This window comes from Alligator mississippiensis, chromosome 3 (genome assembly GCF_030867095.1).
Source record: "Alligator mississippiensis isolate rAllMis1 chromosome 3, rAllMis1, whole genome shotgun sequence".
In the NCBI taxonomy this organism is placed as follows: Eukaryota; Metazoa; Chordata; order Crocodylia; family Alligatoridae; genus Alligator; species Alligator mississippiensis.
In genome coordinates, this window is record NC_081826.1 from 212,336,078 (window position 1) to 212,354,866 (window position 18,789).

An 18,789-nucleotide genomic window follows, 5' to 3' on the forward strand; every position below is an offset into this window, starting at 1 on the left:
TGTGATTTCACTATGCTAAAAGTACATAATTATGCAGCTGTTTCACAGAAATAAAAAAAAACCCCTCACACTGTGTTCAATTTAAGTGTCAGACACTTGCTACTAGGAATGGTATTTGTTACTGGTAGCAATCCCATTAGCATCAATGGGACTGTTCATATAAGTGCTATTCAATGTGAACAAGGACTACAGAACTGGTCCAGTCTTGTGGTCTTTACATATTTACACAAACAGTTCTAAAGTTAAGCTTTAGAAGATGATGGAACTAAGTCCTGGGAGTTGGAAATAATATCATGAGCAGGAGGATGCACGACCAAGCTTTTCCTGTATGAATACAGATACATTATTAACATGCAGCAAACAGGAAAGCACAGCAAACTTTGCCTTACTATTTAAACATTAAATTTTGTCTTTCTGAGCTGTACTAGACAGATGATCTGCACACAGTATTTTGCAGAACTTGTACAACTGGCATTTGATTTTTTTTAAACGTATTATGAAAATTTGAGCCAAAGATGATATCACAAAGTCCCTTATGCTTACAGGAAAATGTTAAATCAATTAGAGATAGCTAAAATAAAGGAACAATTATTTTTTTGTTTCACACCAATTTTCAGTATCTGTAGAAGTTCTTTAAAAATAAAACAAAGCTTTTTCATGTTCTTTTGAAAGTGATCTTATTGAGCATTCTAAAAGCCAGAGTGTGCTCTTTTTCTTCCACAAATATAAGGCTATAAAACTGTATTAGTTAACACAAGCTTCAGGAATTATAAACGAGAGCTGCAATTACGTCAGATATTTGAAGAGTTTGTCCACACATGCATGCACTATATGCTTTTTATGGAATATTTTGACCATAAGGAATATTGCATTAGAACACTAAGTTGCTTTGATACAAAGTTCATGCCCTTTAATAAATTCTGTAGACATACTTCATATATTTCTCCCTGTGAACGAGTGTCCTTGGAAGCATTATTTACCAGATATTTGAAGATGAAGTCTAGACTTACTGGGTGAGGGTGGAGACTGATCTGATAATCTGTGATGGTTGTCAATTCATGCTCTGCTAGTGATCATCATAGGTCTCTCCCTTTTGCAGAAGCAAAAGTTAATGGAGGGTAGGAAAGAATGTGCTATGTGGCAGGCCACACCTCTGTTGAAACTCAGAGTTAACTTTGACTTCTGCTGCATTTACTTTGGCCTTGAACTACCGTATGGGATTAATACAGAATTTAGAAACAGTAAGGCCATCTCAGACTCTCTGCTACTCAACTGCTGTTTCTACAATATACATTTCTATAATATACGCCAGTAGTAATATTCAAATCCCTCAGATTTGTAGAAGGAATCCTTTATCAGGTTTAAGTTTTTTCCTTTACAAATGAAATGTTTTACTTTAAACGCAAATGAAACTTGTTACAATGCATTTGCAGTAAGACCATGGTACTGAAAGTGTTTGATCTTGTCTGACAAGCCGAACAATTTTATAAATATAAGCATAGTGAATTTTGTGAGACTAATACAGGCTCCATTCAACTCCATTCAAAGGTTGTAACCAAATATGACTTCAATTTATAATAAAATAAAATAAATTGAAGCACTGGACTGGTAAGTTTCAAATTCAGATTTTAAACCTTTTCTGGGAATCTGTTTAAAGCTATCCTTTTAATATATTTTAAGGTTGTACATTGATAGAAGAAAACCATTCTATTCAGGTTTTTGTGCCTTGCCCATAATTGTGATACGTAAACACCAGACTAGATGTTCTCCCCGTAAAAAGACAGAAGAATGCATAGGAGGAAGAAACAATCTTTGCCACCTTTAAAACAAAGTTATATTTATATACGAGGCTTGTGATAGCTTATTTTTTATTACATTTTAGCTGACTACATCTCTTACACAGGTTTATCTGCTTGCAATTATTCTCTCTCTCCTGATTGCTCAGAGGTAGGTATTGCGTTCTAAAATTATTTAAAACATCTAAAAAAAAAGAGCACCTTAGAATGAACATGTCATTACCACCCTTTAAATACAGTAATTGGATAATCCCCATTTTTCATTGTACCTTTATAGTTTGTCAATGAAATCATCAGATGTAATATTTAGGGGGAAGAGGAGAGGAGAATCCCAAAAAACAAGCTACAGGCCAAAGAAGAAATAAGGCATAACTTGTTAGAAATACAGGCATACATTATAACCCAGTGGTTCTCATATATATGTTCATATTGTGGACCACTTTTTATCCAGACAGAGATTCTCCCTCATCTTTCTTTCTCAACCACATTGCATTCCATTACTTTTCCATCCAAGCAAGGTTCAAAAGAAAGAAGGAAACAACACTTAACTTGTAATGACTGCTGGGAAATTCCCAGGTTTTTCCATCTGTTCCAACTGCTGTCCATTGCAGATTTTTTTTTAACGTGAAGTTCTCCATTTCTGTCCACCATATAGTTTTTGGTGTCTCCAACAAACTCAACCATGTCTAAATATGTTGGTGAAAGAAATCTAACAAACAAAAAAAGGAACAGCTGCACATGGTGCATATTGGTACTTGTTCTGAGTGCAGCTGGTTAACAGCTTTTGAAAACACCACAGCAAGAAACCTGGGAGTAGGACCATGAGCAAGTGTCATTGCCTACAAACTAACAACTCTTACAATTTGACAGAAATGGCTTTGTAGACCCCACAGAAATATTCCATAAGATGATGCCCTCTAAGGCAGCATCCAGACGATTGTGGCCATGTGGTATGTAAGAAACCTCCATCCCATGCCACAAGCAGCATGGTAGGTTGTTTTGACCCTGGGAGATCCTGGGGTCATAAAACCTGTGTAAAAACAAAAAAAGCAGAGTGGCAGACATAGGGGCAGTGCATTCTGCCCAAAACTGGGACCTGGCCAGTTAGAACCACTGCAGCTAAAAGAGGAGATATAGTGAGCACAAAGAAGAAATGACAGGACTGAGCCCCAGCAATTGAAGGAGTGATAGCTAGAAGTCAGACTTAGTAAGAGCCTTTCTTGTACAAATCTCCCAGTTTTGGAAGCAGGATTCTAATACTGCTGTTAATTAAGTTGAATCATAAAGTTAATTAAGTTGCATTGTAATTCAGTTGCATCATGTTTATCATGATGCTAATTCATTTATTTAATAGAAAAACAATAGGTTTCTAATTTTTTTTGCCAAATACTGAAATAGTTTTGAAACAAGAAATTACCATGACCATTAATAAAAGTCTCCAATTTGTACTCACTTTCCAATAATATTCAAACTGACTTCAAGAGATGGGGCTTCAAAATGCAACAGTACGGCTATATCTTTCTCAGGGGAAAAAGGACTATTGTAAATATTGTGAAAGCAATGTATTCTCCTGAAATCAAATTTACAAGTTTAAGGCAAAAATGTACACAGATTGATGCAAACATTTTTTGCCACAATAGTTGTAATCATTAGATTTTTTTTAATATACAGACATCAAACTTACTTTGTCAATTCTTGTTAGAAAATGAAAGGCAACTCAATAACCAGAATATATATCAGTTATGAGAGACAAACCATTCAGTACAGACTGTATATTTTCTCTCCTATTAACATAATTATTTCCTATTCAGTAATAATCAAAATGACATTTTAGCATTTTGAAAAAAAGGAGAAAATGACCCCGAAGGCCTTATGTGACTATCAAAACAAGCACAGGTACTTTATTTGCAAATTATCATGCATGAAATGATCAACTCAGCAAGTTTATCAGTCAACGAAATGTGTGTTACACCAGTTATAATCAATTTACATGTAAAGATATGGCTAAATATAAATTTTAATGAGTTCTTGTCATTTCATGTTGATCAGCTGCTGTATCACCATAGATTGAAGACTGACCATAGCTAATGTTGCAGAAACAGCACAGCATGCAGACATCCTTACAAATACAATGCAAACCAAACACAAAGGAGATTGTTTTAATATAAATAATTTAACCTCTGACTGATAAGCCATATTTACCTACCAGTCAAGTTAACAGAATATTTTGAAGAGGCCATTTTCCAAGGCAAAGATACATAAACACAGTAGTTTTCTCTTTTCAAAGTCAAAGAGAAAACAACCCGTACAGGCCCCTACAGAATAAAGATCATTTCAGTTCACAGCAGCTGTGTAGAACTACACAGTAGCAGAACCTGCAAAATGATTATATAATCAGAATAAGCATTTTGAGGCTAACATAAGTTCTCTGGCTTTGCACATGTGTTTAATAACTTCTCTAGCTTTATACACATGCTTAATCACAGCTCTGCAAATAAAAAGTTGAATTCAGCCTGAAAGTAAAAACCACTAGGCCAAGTAAATTACAGCTTTTTCATTAGTGGAGAGTGCTGGTCAGATGAAGTCCTGTGGAAACCTGGGAGAAAGAGGCCAAGTTTAGAATTGAGGCTTACGTGACTGAGGGCTGAATCTGAAAATATTTGAATTTGAACCTTTCCAGAACAAGGTCACTCATGCAGTCATACTGTTACAGTTACCTCCAGACTTTTACCTCAAGGTTCCCTGTCTTAGGGCAAATCTGCTCATATACCCAGAGCATAACTTGCACATGTGACCTTAATGTACACATTTTGTACTTCTGCTTCTGATTTTGGCTAGTACTTCAAGGGTTAAATTCAAAAGTAGTTTAACCTTGTTAAGTTTAAGTGAACAGAATACCCTTTTAAAACTGGATAAAAAAGGAATTCACCTTATTTACAATAGCACAAGACAAGTTTATAATCTCCCAAACAATCATTCTTGTCGCTTCACTATCTTTATTAATAATTTACATGTTTAGTTGGAATAAACATGATTTCTTGTTGATATACAGAATCATTTAGAAACCATATTTGGTATAATTTCACATTTTTGGTGTGTGGAATTCACTTTTATTCTGATAAAATAGTACAACAGACATACATTCAATATTATGTTATAGGCTTTGTATATATAAAGAATTTACATTTTTTAAAATTTTGGAATGATGTTTCATATATATGAATTAAAAAAAATCCATTAATTTATGTATGACCTTGCAAGTACACAGAGCAACTGTCATAAACCATAATGAGTTTGACTTAACACAGATCTGGGGCAGATACATACATGTATGGACACATTCAAGATGTAGTAACATAGGTATGATTAGCTTTTACTTTGGTGGCTGTGATATTCCAGGTGCTGAGGCAAAGTGCAGCTGAAAGGCCTTTCCAGCAGTAGGTTTATTTCATGGTAATTTAAAGGCATCAGTTTCTCCTATTCTCCCTTATAGCGAGGGGGTCTTTTCTCCTTAAAAGCAAGAAGACCTTCAATTCTATCTTTTGTTGGTATAGTCTACAAAAAAAACAGAGAAACTTCATGTTATCCATACCAGCATTGACAAAAAACGAGGTACAGGTTTCATATAAAGCCACCATTTATTTAATGTATGCAACGTGTAGTCCACAGTAAAATACAGAAATCACAAAAGTGTGAAACTGAACACAGTCCATATACAACTACTTTACAATCTGTGGTTCAGATCTTCAGTTGGAGTAACTTGATTATTGGTAAATGGTTTATTTAGCAATACTAATTTAAACCAGATGAAGATCCGGCCAGTTGTTTTTAAGTTGCTTATTATTAAATTTCTAGCAAGAAGGAAAAAAAAGACACATTTTTATTTTTACAGGTTTTATTTTTACATTTTATAAAACCAAAAGCCTTCTCTACAAAACCTTTGATACCCCAGCAGTTCTACCTTCTCAAGAAGATGAACATTGCTGACGCACAAAAAACTACTAATCCTGTAGATATTTAAAATTTAAAAAATTCCTGTAAGACCCTTTTTAGGGTGCAGACAGAAGTGCAAGCATTCTGAGTTACAATGTTGCCCCAGACCAAACAGAAGTTCACTGTTGGTTCCAGGGGGAGGGGAATCTAGCTGTGGGTTGGAAAGGCTGTAGAATGATTTACAGGAACTTAAAAAAATGTTAGTGATGGACACTCCAGTACTGGGCAGTATGGAGAACAGATGCAAGCTCTTGTTCAGATGTTTAAATCCGGGCCGTCCAACTTCCAGGCAGTTGGGGACCACACACCACACAGGCTGCAATCTCAGGGGCTACATAAGATACAGAATACAGACCCTAGGGCCCTGAGCTTTCCTCCCCACAGCAAAGGCAGTACAGCTTCCCCTGCGACCACACATGCAGTGTCCCCTTCCCAGCCATATGCACTATCTACCTGCAATGTGGGCAGACTGGTCCCCTCCCTTGGTACATGCATGGGCACCCTAACCACCACCCCCCCACCACAACTCGGGTAACTCTAGCCTTTCCATTGCGCAGCCGTGCCTCACCCTTGGGACTGAGGGCAGGAAGTAGAAGCTGGAAGAGGGAGAGGGAGCTTAGCTGTTACAGTGGGAGTAATGGTGGGGAGGGGAGGGGGCCTGTAGAACTTTTCTGCCACAGCTACCAGCAGCCGAGGAGTTAATGCCATTGCCAATGAAGGCCAGTTGCCATCACTGCTGGAGACACAGTGTAAGCATGGCTAACATCTAGGGGGTGAGCATTACAGCTCAATTCAGTGGTTTCGCTCACCACTGGTGACTACAATCGTGACATTCACCCCCTAGGTGCTGGCTGTACTGACACTGCACCTCCAGGGCTAGAGACAGACATTCAAAAAGCCTGAACATGAATTGATTCAATCTTTGCAGGTTAGTCTAACCTGCAAAAATTCAACTGATTTGCAAGTGAACAGACATACACATTTCATAGTGGAAATGCAGGCACATGCCTGAAGTGGCTCAGGCTAGAAGCTGGGGGGTGCTAGTGCAAGTCCCCCCTTCCCTTTGCAGGAGCCACAAGGCTAGAGGGAAGCTGACTTGGGGGGTGTGGCCAAGCCCCCTCAGGGGCTAAGTATGATTGTGGAGGGGTTTAAGCCCCCACCCTGTCCTTACCCCAGATGAGGTGTACCTAGAGGGGGAAATGGGAAGCAGCTCCTTGCCAGGCTTGTCCCCAAAGCCATACACCAGCCAGGGCAGCTCCTCAGGCAAAGGGCAACAAGGGGTGGGTATTAAACTCTCCTGTCTCCAGGAAGGCATGGAACCCCAGTCAGGGTCTGCCCAGCTTTCCCCCCCAGCTCTTCCTCGGGTGGGGGGGGGGCCTGGCCAGAGCAGGCAGCATGGCCCTGCTATCTGCCCAGGGCTCGCTGCAGCTGCAGCTGGGGCTGCAGGGATGAGCCAAGCTGGCCTATGGGCATTGCTGAGGGTGGAGGCAGATGGGCCCTGAGCACAGGACAGGGGATGTGGTGGCAGCTGCCAGGCTTGGAGCCCGCCAGTGCCTCTGAGATAGCCCAGAAAGCCTGTTCCCCAGCCAACCCCTGCCCGTGCTGCCAGGCTGTCATGCAGCTGCAGTGGGCTGGGAAGGGCCCATCCCCTATGGGCTGCCTGGGGTTCCGTGACAGCTCCACCTGGCTTGGGCACAGGGAACTGTGCAGCCCCTGCAGCCCCACCCTGAGCTGTGGCCTGCTGGGAAGGACAAACACACACAGACATTCACACACACAAATGGATGCACACAGAGATACGCACACACACTTTCCCCTCACAGGAGCTCCCACCTCCCCAACTCTCAATCACTCTGAGGTAGCCCCCTCCCTCCAATCCTCCCCACCCTCCCTCCAATCCTCCCCGCCCTACCATGAGCCGCCTGTGGCTCCATCTTGCTCCTACCTGGTCCCTCTTGTGCCTACCAGCAGGCACAGCTGCCTGGCTGTGTCCATGTGGCTGTGCATATGCTCTGGGCCAGGCCGGGAGTGCTACGCCATGCCTCTGTGGGAAGGTGGAGGTGCTGGGAGGGGTGTCTATGGGGGGCCAAGGTAAATTTCGGGGTGGCGATACCTGCCTATCTGCGGGGAGCACCACCGTCCATCTGCAGAGGTGCAGCATGGCGCTCCTAGCCCGCTCCACGGTGCGGCACTCCTGGCCAGCCCAGCCCCAGCCTCCCCCTCCCAGCCCCATTGGGGGACGGGCCCTGCTCCCAGATTCAGGGAAGCAAATGCGAAAGCTGTGGTTTTAAACTTGGAGTCATTTTTGTTTTCCTGCTGGGAAAATGCACCAAGTTTAAAACCGCGGCTTTCGCTTCCCTGCTGATAAGGATCCCGGGTCCCCAAATTGGTTGTGGCCCCTGGGCTTGGGCCCAGCTGCCCATCTGTTAATCCACCTATGCAGCCCAGCTCAGGGTTAGGATGCTGGAGGACTCTGGTTTAACTTAAACCAGGAAGGGGTCTGGGACAGAAGTTGCATAAACTGGATTGACCCAAAACAGTTAAGTCTGATACTACACTGAACCAGGTTTATCTTAAACCAGTTTTGACCATTTTGAAACTGATTTATGTGCACTGAACGCGTGTTCTGTTACAGGTATAAACCAGTTTCTGATCACTTAAACCAGTTTAAGCACGTAACTTCTGTCCCTAGCCCAGCAGTCACAGCAATGGGGCTTCAGCAGCTGTGGTGTTAACTCCTTGGCTGGTGGCACTGACAGCACTGCCATAAGCTGCAGTGAGAAGCCGCATGGATCGTATCCAGAGTAGGATCTCCAGCCCACAGTCACTTATTTGAGTTTGACACGCATATCTTTACTCCATAATGCACAGCTCTACAGGCTTATGGGCTAGGAAGTGTACCCAAGCTGTCCTGTGAGTTAGCACATATACTACTATTACCATGCACTAGTCAGGTGCTCTGGCACATAGTTCCCACAGCAGACCACTCTTGAATCACAAGTTGGTTCTTAGGCTGGATGTCTGAATGGCACAGTGCCATGCCCCCTTCCTGAATAGCCCCTTCATATAAGAGGATGTTTTGCCTCAAACTCCCTTCCTTCCTTAATTATTTAAAAAAAGAAATGCTACAAGGAAAGGAAAAATTCCATACCTGAAGCATTGTTAGGAGAAAACACATCAATCTCAAGCTGTGGCTCTGCATATTTTTCTATGTAGGCTCTAACAGAGAAGTTTTTGTAAATTAAGTTACATACCTGAGCATAACAGGCTTCTTCAATTGCTAAGCCTGTTACTAAATCCACCTGGGAAAGAAAAATGAAATATTTCAAGAGTGAGTAATTTCTGCATATAGTATATATTTTATTTCCTTATGTCTCACCTCTAAACACAAATATTAATACAGTTCTAGAAAGTCCCTACCTTGATGCAGATTTTTTTTTGTATCCTGTGGTTAAGGAAAGATTACTATTTCTGTAATCAATTTCTTTATTCTGAGATGTAATTACTATTTAACAGATTGCCAAAAATAAGAAATGAACACAGAATGGATGGTCTTCACTATAAAGTGACCCAAAGTAATTAATTAGCTGTACATTTTTAATTATTTCAGCTACAAGGGGGCAGAAACCTAGCACTGATTACAGATCATCACTGATGATGCTTTAAAAAACACGATATTTACCTGAATCCAAGATGACCCTGAATTAAAGACATGCCCCAAATCATTAGATTCTATACACGGAAAATGTATAAATTTGTTATCATTTTCCATGTACAGAATCTAATTATTGGGGAGTCTTAAATTTGTCCCCCCACCACCTAACAATGCAACAGGGAAAGCAGGGGGGGGGGAGGGAGGAGAGGAGGCAGGCAGAGGGGGCAGGCAGTAGGGGACGCAATGGGGGGGAAGGCAGAAGCAGTGGCTCCAGCAACAACCCCAGGTTGGGGCTGGGGTAGGGGCTAGAGCTGGAGCCATAGCCCAGCTTGAATTCAAGACAAGAGTCTTTTTTCCCCATCATGTTCTATGTGGGAAAAACCTCATCTTAGAGTCAAGTAAATATAGTAGTTTTGAAATGGATTCTTTAAGGCAGTAAAAATGTCTTTCTACATGCAGAAGTGCCTAAAATAGACCATGAATGCTACAGAAATACCAAAGTTGACATACTTAATAACAGATATTATTTACAACTGAAAAGTTACTCATCAGCATACAACATAAAAAAATTTACCTCCTGTAAAGCGAGCTAGATGCTACGTATGTCAAAGTTTGTTATGGAATTTTATCTTACATTTGTACCAGCACACAATTCTACCACTTCCAAAGCACTAACAAATTACATCTGTTGTTTAGGACAAAGTGCATGTGTCCTGACGGCAGTTTCACCTATTAAAAAGGAACAATTTCATAATATTTCTATAATGTAATATATGGAAGATTGTGAAAGAACTGCACTCTCATACTCAATAGTTAGTTTTGCAAAATATCACTTTTGTATACACACTGGCCTAATAGAACAGAATATTTTAATGTTCTACTACTTTGCTTTTATTATTATTGATATGTTTGACCAGTGTAAATTATAGCTATAAAGGTGTCCTTTATTTGCTCCATGGATAGCATTCACTATTAACATAGTTATCATAATGTGCCATAATTCTGCCTTGTGTGCATATAAAAGCACTCATTTTATAAAAATGTAAGTTATACTACAAGTTTAATGAAATGTCTTCTTATATAATATTAGAGTATGGCTATAGTAAAGTATGTATTTCTCCAACACAGACAAATAATGGTCCCAGACCATCTCTTATAACCTGCACAATATTTCTGAGTAGCAGCTTGAACAGTTTCAAGGGCTGAATTTCCCCCTCCTCTACTTCCTCATGGTTCAGCTATCAGCTTTCCATAAGCATCACCTATTGGCATCAGGGACCAGCTCTTTTACTGGCTTCTGACATCTGAGCTTCAAATTATATTAGATTTGTTAACATCTTCTGGTCCACTGACCCACTTTGTTTGGAACCAAGACTATCTGTCTTGCACTAATTTTCAACTGTATATTATTGAAATCAATCTTGTATTTGTATCCTTTGGAAGATAAATGAAAAACCAAACCAAACCAAACAAACCCAAATAAACAAAAAAAACAAACAAGACCATGGACATATAAATGGTCCTATGAAAACCTCAGCTGTTCTGAGAAAAAAAAAATAGCTGTGGTAATACTATCCCTTGAACTGAGATAAATATATGTCCAAACTTGGGAAATTTTATCCTAGTTTCAATCCAGGGTTAATTCTTTCCAGAACAAGGTCACTCATGCAGTCATGCTGTTACAGTTACCTCCAGATTTCTGCCTCAAGGTTCCCTGTCTCAGGACAACTCTGTTCATATACTCAGGGCATAACTTGCACATGTGACCTTAATGTACACATTTTCTACTTCTGCTTCTGATTTTGTCTCTTACTTTAAGGGTTAAATTAATCAGTAGTGTAACCCTTTAAACTCAATTATATAAATAACTGCATGATTATCCTACAATTTATACCCTTAGTTTATGCATTATAATCCCAATATGATGCAACTTCTCCCACTCTGTTCTCTAGGCCAAAGTGAGCTTCAAGAAGGGACACTGCAAACACCTATTCATATGCTTAGAGCCTGTAAGTAATCCAGCTGAGCTCAGCAGGATGACTCAGATGTTTAAAGTAAAGCATGTGTGTGACTGCTCATGGCTGGGTCTTAAAAGAATTCTAGAGCTGAATCAGAAGAGTGCACTGAGTTGCACTCGGTTTATGTTAGATTTTGTATATAATTTGAACGGTACTGTACCATAAACTATTATAAAAGTGACAGTACCTTTTCTGGTCTTTCATAGAATTTGCACTTGAAACAGCAAAGATAGTCTTGACAGCATGATGAGTATCAGTTTAAGATCACCTTTTTCCCCAGCCTTGGATATGAATGAGTATTTAACAAACGGTATGCCTACTTGCTAGCGTTGATAATAAACATACTGAAAAAGTTGCTAACAAAAGTGGCATTACGAAATACTGTTACTGCAATGTCCAGTCAGCATCAACCATATCCTCATGAGCATGGAATCAGCATAGAAGTATTAAAAGAACCACCGTTGCTTTCAATTTTAGGCTAGATCTAACAAAGTTTTCTGACTTAATTTAGGGTAAAAATAAAACAACAAATGCAAGCACATTTAGAAGGACACAGCCTCTAGATGAGATATATAATAGTTCTTGGGGTTTTTTACTCAAATTTAAGATTCAGGAAATTTTTACAAGACATTTTCACTCTAAAAAAAGGACCTTATATTCAAAAGGATTTGAAAAACCCACTAAAAACTCATTCACTCCTTTTTCTTTTTAAACGCATGTTTTAGTACACCTTCACTTTTCCAGGTTTCTTCTCAGTTAGAAATAAATATATCTTTACCTCCATCCCCTGATTGATGGCCAACTTCGCAACTCTCATTGCTAAGGGTCCCTAAAATTAAAAATTAATCAGAGTTACAAGTCAACCCATACAGCAAGATTATGATTTGAACTGTCTACAAAGAGATGCCATCATTTTTGCATTATGCAGACTCTAAGTCAAGGAGACAACTAACAGATTTTAACACCCTTACTAATATGACCACATTTTACTCCAAATATATATGCTAAGAAAAACTAAAGGTAGTGTATAACTTTAAAAAACTGACCAAAAAAATTATGGCCTCAATTTTAGAGGTGCTGAGCCTGAGCATGTCCTATGAATTTCAGCTGTAATTGAGGGTGCTCAATACCATTAAAAATTACACTTATAGTAACCAGAAAGTTATTATATGAATTTGTGTAATTATCATGGATGTCCCAATGATCATACTAAAAGGACACATGGCATCTGAAACTAAAGGAAAGGAAAAAAAGATATGTTCAAAACTGAAATGCATAAAGTGCAGAAAAATGCCTGCAGTCAGATTCCAGCGGACTTCTTTCAGAGGGCAGAGTAAGGGGGTAAGAGTGTGTGCAAGGTCCCTAACTACACTTCTAATATGTTCCACAGAATGGCTAGACTCGATGGGAATCTATTACTCTAGTCATGTAAGTACTCTGCACACCAATGACAGAAGTGTTCAGAAACACAAACACTGTCCCAAAGAGCTGGCAGATATTTTGTCTGACTTCAAAGCCCCTAAACTAACTCCAATGAGAAGCTGCAGTTATATATCATAATCCAGGCCTCACTTGAAAATCTGTACTCCTTTTTTTCATGTCACACTTTGTAACCATGTTTCAAAAACAAAATCAATAATTATTTTCAACAGCAGTTTAATTTGCTGTTTAATTTGCAGTCTTTCCAATTCTAAATGGCAAGATTTCTGCAGTTACTGTAGTACGCCAAATTTAGTGGTAGCTACATAAGGATTTTTATTTATAGGCACTTACTATAGACTGGGAGTAGTTACTCTGAAAAGTCTTCAGTAGAAAAGTGAAGGATTCCAAAAAAGGAATAAATAATAATAAAAAAGGAATAAATAAAGGATTCCAAAACCACATTCATTATCTAGACATGCATCTTCTGTTCTCCCACCCCATAACATTTTCTTTGGTGCTACTGCATAAAGTCTCCTGCAAAAGTGCCATCTCTGGAGACATTTAATTTGTTTGTGAACTCAGTACGAACATGCAGTGATTGAGAACTGCGACTTTTCTAAGGACCTTGAAGCCCATCAGAAGATTATTAATTTGCTAAGTGTCAACAAAGTACTCAGTTCTTCAGTATTAAATTAATATCAAGACGGTTTCTACCCAAAAGGATTTATAGTCTACACAACTGACCTAGGAAGACAAGACGCACTTGGAAGATCCAGCAGAATCATCAGTAAGGGCTTAAAAAAATACTGTTTTCATTTATAAAAATTAAAAATATCTAGAATCTTAGCAATGCAACATCAAGGGGATAAACAGAATTTGTGTGTATTGGTGGGGGGAGGGTACAAAAGTGCTGATTAGATCAAGGTCAGGTTTCTCATCTTTTCTGGAATGGGCAGGATTGGTGCAGAATACAGTTAACCTCAATCAATCATCACAAAAGCTCTTGTAGTCTGTTTTTCAGGAGGGTCACATTTAGATTTTGCTGGAGTTCTAGTATTTGGGTCACGTAAACTGAACCAGATTTCCTGTGTTTACATGTTACATGGAAGGAAAAAGATAAATTTCTTTTGACTGAAAAGTAGGGTAAAACATAACAACTCTATGTGCTGTGAGCAGAAACACTAATGTCTATGCAGTTCCTTGAGAGCAAGAGAGAATATCCAGCTAAATAAAGGCTCCCTCAACATGTTCCACATTTGATTGTCATGAATAATCAGATAACATGCCCATCTAGCCTTGGAGAAGTTAACAGTGATATTTTGCAATAAGGCAACTCAGAATTAATGTACGTCTAGCTGTCTAATGCTGAATCTTTGGAATGTGAGTTTTAATAACACAACTGTATTTCATGTCTCTCTGATATGGTTACTTTTGTAACCTAGAACAGTGCATGAACATGAAACATGACTGCACAGTTGCAAATGGTCCAGACAGTAAACAAATAGTTCTTCCAGTAAAAACAAGATATTGAATAAACGGAAAAAATGATTAATTTTGATAATAAACTTTAAGTTTCCAGTGCGATGTTAGTAATTAATATAATTATGAAAAAGGAAGAAGATTTAAACCCTGACAGCATCTATTTATTAAAGGTTGTTCAATACAGAGAACCTGCGCCTTTTACCTTGGCAAATCATACTGAGAAATTCAGACTTTTCTGGGCCAAAGGACTGAGAGAGAAATTCATCCTGGTTTAAAAGACATAGAGAAGGACTCCACTGTCATTTGGCTGTTTTCTCTTTCTCAAAAACTGATCAGTTTTATTATGGCAATAACACGAGATGCCTCTTGAATGTCTTACTTCATTTGGAAATGTTTTGTGACATTAATTTGCCAGGTTTAAAATATGAAAGCAAAAAATTAACAATGCAAAGACAAAGATCAAAATAAGGCAAATACAGTGATGAGACAGGATTATCTGCCTCGCTATGAGGTAACTCCCAACTAACAACATGATACATGTGACGGCTTTCAATTTCTGTCCGTGTGTTTAGAAGGGGCACTTTTGACACATTTTCTACTGTAACATTATTATTATTTTTTTTAAACATTCCTGGGTCACTGTTCTGACCTGGAGTGAGACAATCCTCTCCAAAACAGAAACAAAATTAAAACATCATTATCTGCTGTACCTGAGGTAAAAATTCTCTTGCTAGAGCCAAAGCTCTTCTGTAGGCAGCATCCCCTGCTTCATTCTGTTGTACCACATGGCTGATCAATCCTATTGATTTTGCTTCTTCACCATCTACAACGCGTGCAGAGAAGATTAGTTCCTTTGCTAGAGATGCACCAATTGTACGAGGTAACCTCTGTGTCCCTCCTGCAGTTCGGAGGAAAAAAAGGAAATGCGGAAATATCAGCATAGTCTAAATGCCAGATACTCACTTTAAACATTTCATTACTTATATAGACAAACAGTTATGCATACGTAAGCACATGCGCTATTTCTACTACACTATACAATATCAGAATCATCTGACACACTGATACTTTACGCCTTTTGAAACTTTACCACAAATGAAATCAATATTTTAGCTTCCTAGAAAGAAATCTATTTATTTACTAATAAAACCTACTCAAATAATGTTTCTATTACAAAGAAATCAACTTTTTCAAAATATGATCGACTTTTAAGAAAATGTACTAGTACTTACCAGCAAGTCTCCACACATTTTTGTCTTTGTTTAATCTATGCACTTACATGGCAATCATAATAATATGACTTCCCTTTATGATTTACCATGTTCCACAAAACTCCAATCCATTTTGAAAACTATCCATCAGTTCCAGACACAGCTTATTCCCATAAAATCCAGTATAGTAAGCAAATGCTATGAAAACACCATGGTCCATATTACCCTCACTTTCATAGTGCTGTCTGAAATCCAGTGCAGGATAACAAACCTCCCCCAAAAAACAAGCGGTGTGGACACACAATATTTTTACTCTGAAGCAGAAGTTGAGTGAACACATAACAGCCAGCCCTGCACTAGCATAAGTCATTAAACTTACTCTTCAAAGTCAGAAGCAACAATACTGTGTCCACTCCCCTACCCTCAGTTTGATCCTGGGGTGCTAGTTGGTATCCCCGTCATGACATGGCCCATTACTGTAACACAGTCTACAGCATGCAGCCAGTTTGGGAGAGATGTAGTATGGAGTGCTGTTTTAACTATTACGGTCCAAGAAATATTCAAGAACCAAGGGCTTTTTTGGGGTCTTTTATTGGACCAACTATATAGTTGGGAGAGATGTTACACAAGTTTTGGGCACAATTTGCTCATCCTCAGGTCTGGGAAAGAAGTAAATACAGGTACAGGTCATTTGTCTACTTGGCAACTGAGTGAATTTACTATGGAGTAAATTCTGGGGTAAATCACTCCATGTTGTGTGTCCACACCCAAGGAAGTAGATGGCAAGTATGGGTCCATAGAGATGGTAGATGTTGTATTTATGGCACAATTAAGGTATCAATTATGCCATAAATAATAACATGCTAATGTTAAAGACAATTTATAATATGATAATTTAGCAAATGAGTTGCAAAAATATTTTGTGTGTATGTGTTTGTGTGTGTGTGTGTGTGTGTGTGTGTGTGTGTGTGTACAAAATATCTTTTTTGTGGCTAGTTTGCATCACACTTTGAACAGAATATGTGGCATGGCTGCCCCTGCCAGATCCCAATATTCAGCTATCAGGATTGGGCATGAGGCATTCCCAGAGTCCAGGACACAGCTGGCCCTTGCCTGACCAGCAGGATCAGGCTGAGGGCATCCCTGAATTCTGGCCCCGGCTCCCCCTCTCCACCATCCAATCCATGAAAGTAGATATGGGGAGGAGAGGTACCATGAGGCTGACATCAGGGAGGCTGATGTCAGGCTCACAGTGCCCTACTGTATGCTTGATTTTTTAAGAGTTCACCAGGCACTGTAAGCCTCTCCCCAGTGTTGGGTTCATAGTGTCCCTCAACTTTAAAAAGCAGGTGGGGAACGGTAAGCTCCAGCTGCACATCTGGTTACCTGTGGGAAGCACCCATAGAAATGACATATGGGACACAGTCTGCAGGGTGATGTAGGAAACCTGCCAGCATGGAGCAGTGCTTTGGGCTCCCAGTGTGCGACTCCCCACACACTGACAGCTGGCAGCCAAGTGATTGGGATCTAGAGAATTCTATGCCCAGTCCCCAAAATCATTAGATCTGCTGTGCACAGCTAGCATGGCAGGTCGTGCACTTCTGCAGATGAGGCATACAATTTTTCAGGCCCCAATCCTGCAGCTGCTTTAACATCTGCTTCAGAGAGCTACCGTAAGTTAGCTTTCCTTACTACTTCAGGAAATGCTTCTATAGATTTCCTTTTGGACAGATCAGCAAACAGTCACTGCTCTAAAAGCATGGCTAAAAAATGAATGATAGCCTAGAGAATGAAGTAACTTCCCTAAATGAACACACAATAGCAATGAGAGTAAAAATACTGAGTAAAATGATGAACTAAACTGGCATAAGCAAACATATAAATCTCCAAAGCAGATATTTTTTTTAAAGGCAAAGTGTGTAAGCTGCCTTTATTCTAGCAGAATGGACTCCAAATTTGTCTGCTCCTGGGCCTCCTCCTTTGACAGCAGGTTTAAATAAAGTATATGATCCATTTAGATAAACTCTAAATAGAAATTTCTTTCTGATTAAAGTTATTTCCACAAGGACATGCTAACAGAGGGTAGAAGAAAGACTCTATTTGTGGTAGGACTATTTATGGAGGCACATTTAGGGGGGCAGTCTACACTGACATAGTTAATGAGTATTCAACCAATATAAAATATATATCATTTCAGTATTTAAAAAAGGGCATACTATGTTAGCATTTAATTAAACCCAAGCTGGGTTGTTTGTTGTTTGGTTTTTGTAATGGTTTTTTTTTCCTAAAAGTATTTAAATAGATCTCGTGGACAAAATTATCCAACTGTAAACAAATCAAAAGCTATTTAATTCAACTTTCATTAAGATTTATTATGTGTAGCCAGCTTTAGCACTGCCGTATACATTTTCATAAAATATACACGCTTTCACTGTATTACCCAATACCAAACAGGTTTTTGGAAGATCACTGCTAGTGGCTTATAACAAAGGTGGAGATATATTTTCTATGCTGAAATTGACTTTAAAGTAATAAGCAGAAGTGGTGGTATCCATTTTGCAAACAAAGCAACCTTCTCAGTTGTCCAGCTTAGACTACAGAAGCATAGCAAAACAAAAGGACTGATGGCATCCATTACTGCTCAAGGTTTTAGACTTCAGTAGCTTTCATTTAAACCCGAGAGCAGACATTCTACATATGTCCTTCCAACTCAAATTGGTGGTGGTGTATGTGTGTGGGGAGGTGTTGGGAGGTAAGGGAGAGGCCACGTACAGAATGATCATTGTCCAGAGCAAGTTCAAGTGTCAAGAGTTGTAAAAATGTTAACAGCTGTCAGAGCAGGGGTCAGCAAGTTTTTTGGGCATCCTTGACTTGTCAGATGCTGGCATTCCAGGGGCAGACATCCAGGGAGCTGTGAAAGGCCCAGTCCTTGTCATGGCAGCGCAGCCCCAGACCCTTCCCTGAGGCACGAATGCCAAGCAAAATGCCTTCCTGTGCCATGCTCTGGCACGAGTGCCAGGGGTTGCCTACCCATGTTAGAGCATGACAGAACTTCCATTTGTGCTACAAATGATGCAGGTGAACCAATGGAAGTACCAGTAGAATTTTTCTTTGTTAAAATTCTCTTATAACAGCATGATTATAAAAACAAAATAAAGTCCTCTATTCTCCAGAATCATTTCTTTGTAAAAAGGTACTTCCATAGTAATGCA

At 39.4% G+C, this 18,789-nt stretch overlaps 1 protein-coding gene across 5 annotated transcripts in view; it reads right to left on the minus strand.

Annotated features, from left to right (window-relative positions):
• Window positions 1–3,663: 3,663 nt before the first annotated feature.
• Window positions 3,664–18,789, minus strand: part of AUH (AU RNA binding methylglutaconyl-CoA hydratase) — a 186,225-nt gene continuing 171,099 nt past the window's right edge. For all 5 annotated transcript variants that reach the window (XM_059724881.1, XM_059724882.1, XM_059724880.1 and 2 more), the window contains 4 exons: window positions 15,077–15,264; window positions 12,241–12,291; window positions 9,044–9,091; window positions 3,664–5,351 (listed from right to left, as the gene is read on the minus strand). In XM_059724881.1, coding sequence (XP_059580864.1) covers window positions 5,274–5,351; window positions 9,044–9,091; window positions 12,241–12,291; window positions 15,077–15,264 — 365 coding nt within the window. In that variant the 3' untranslated portion in view covers window positions 3,664–5,273. The remainder of the gene's footprint in view (window positions 5,352–9,043; window positions 9,092–12,240; window positions 12,292–15,076; window positions 15,265–18,789) is intronic.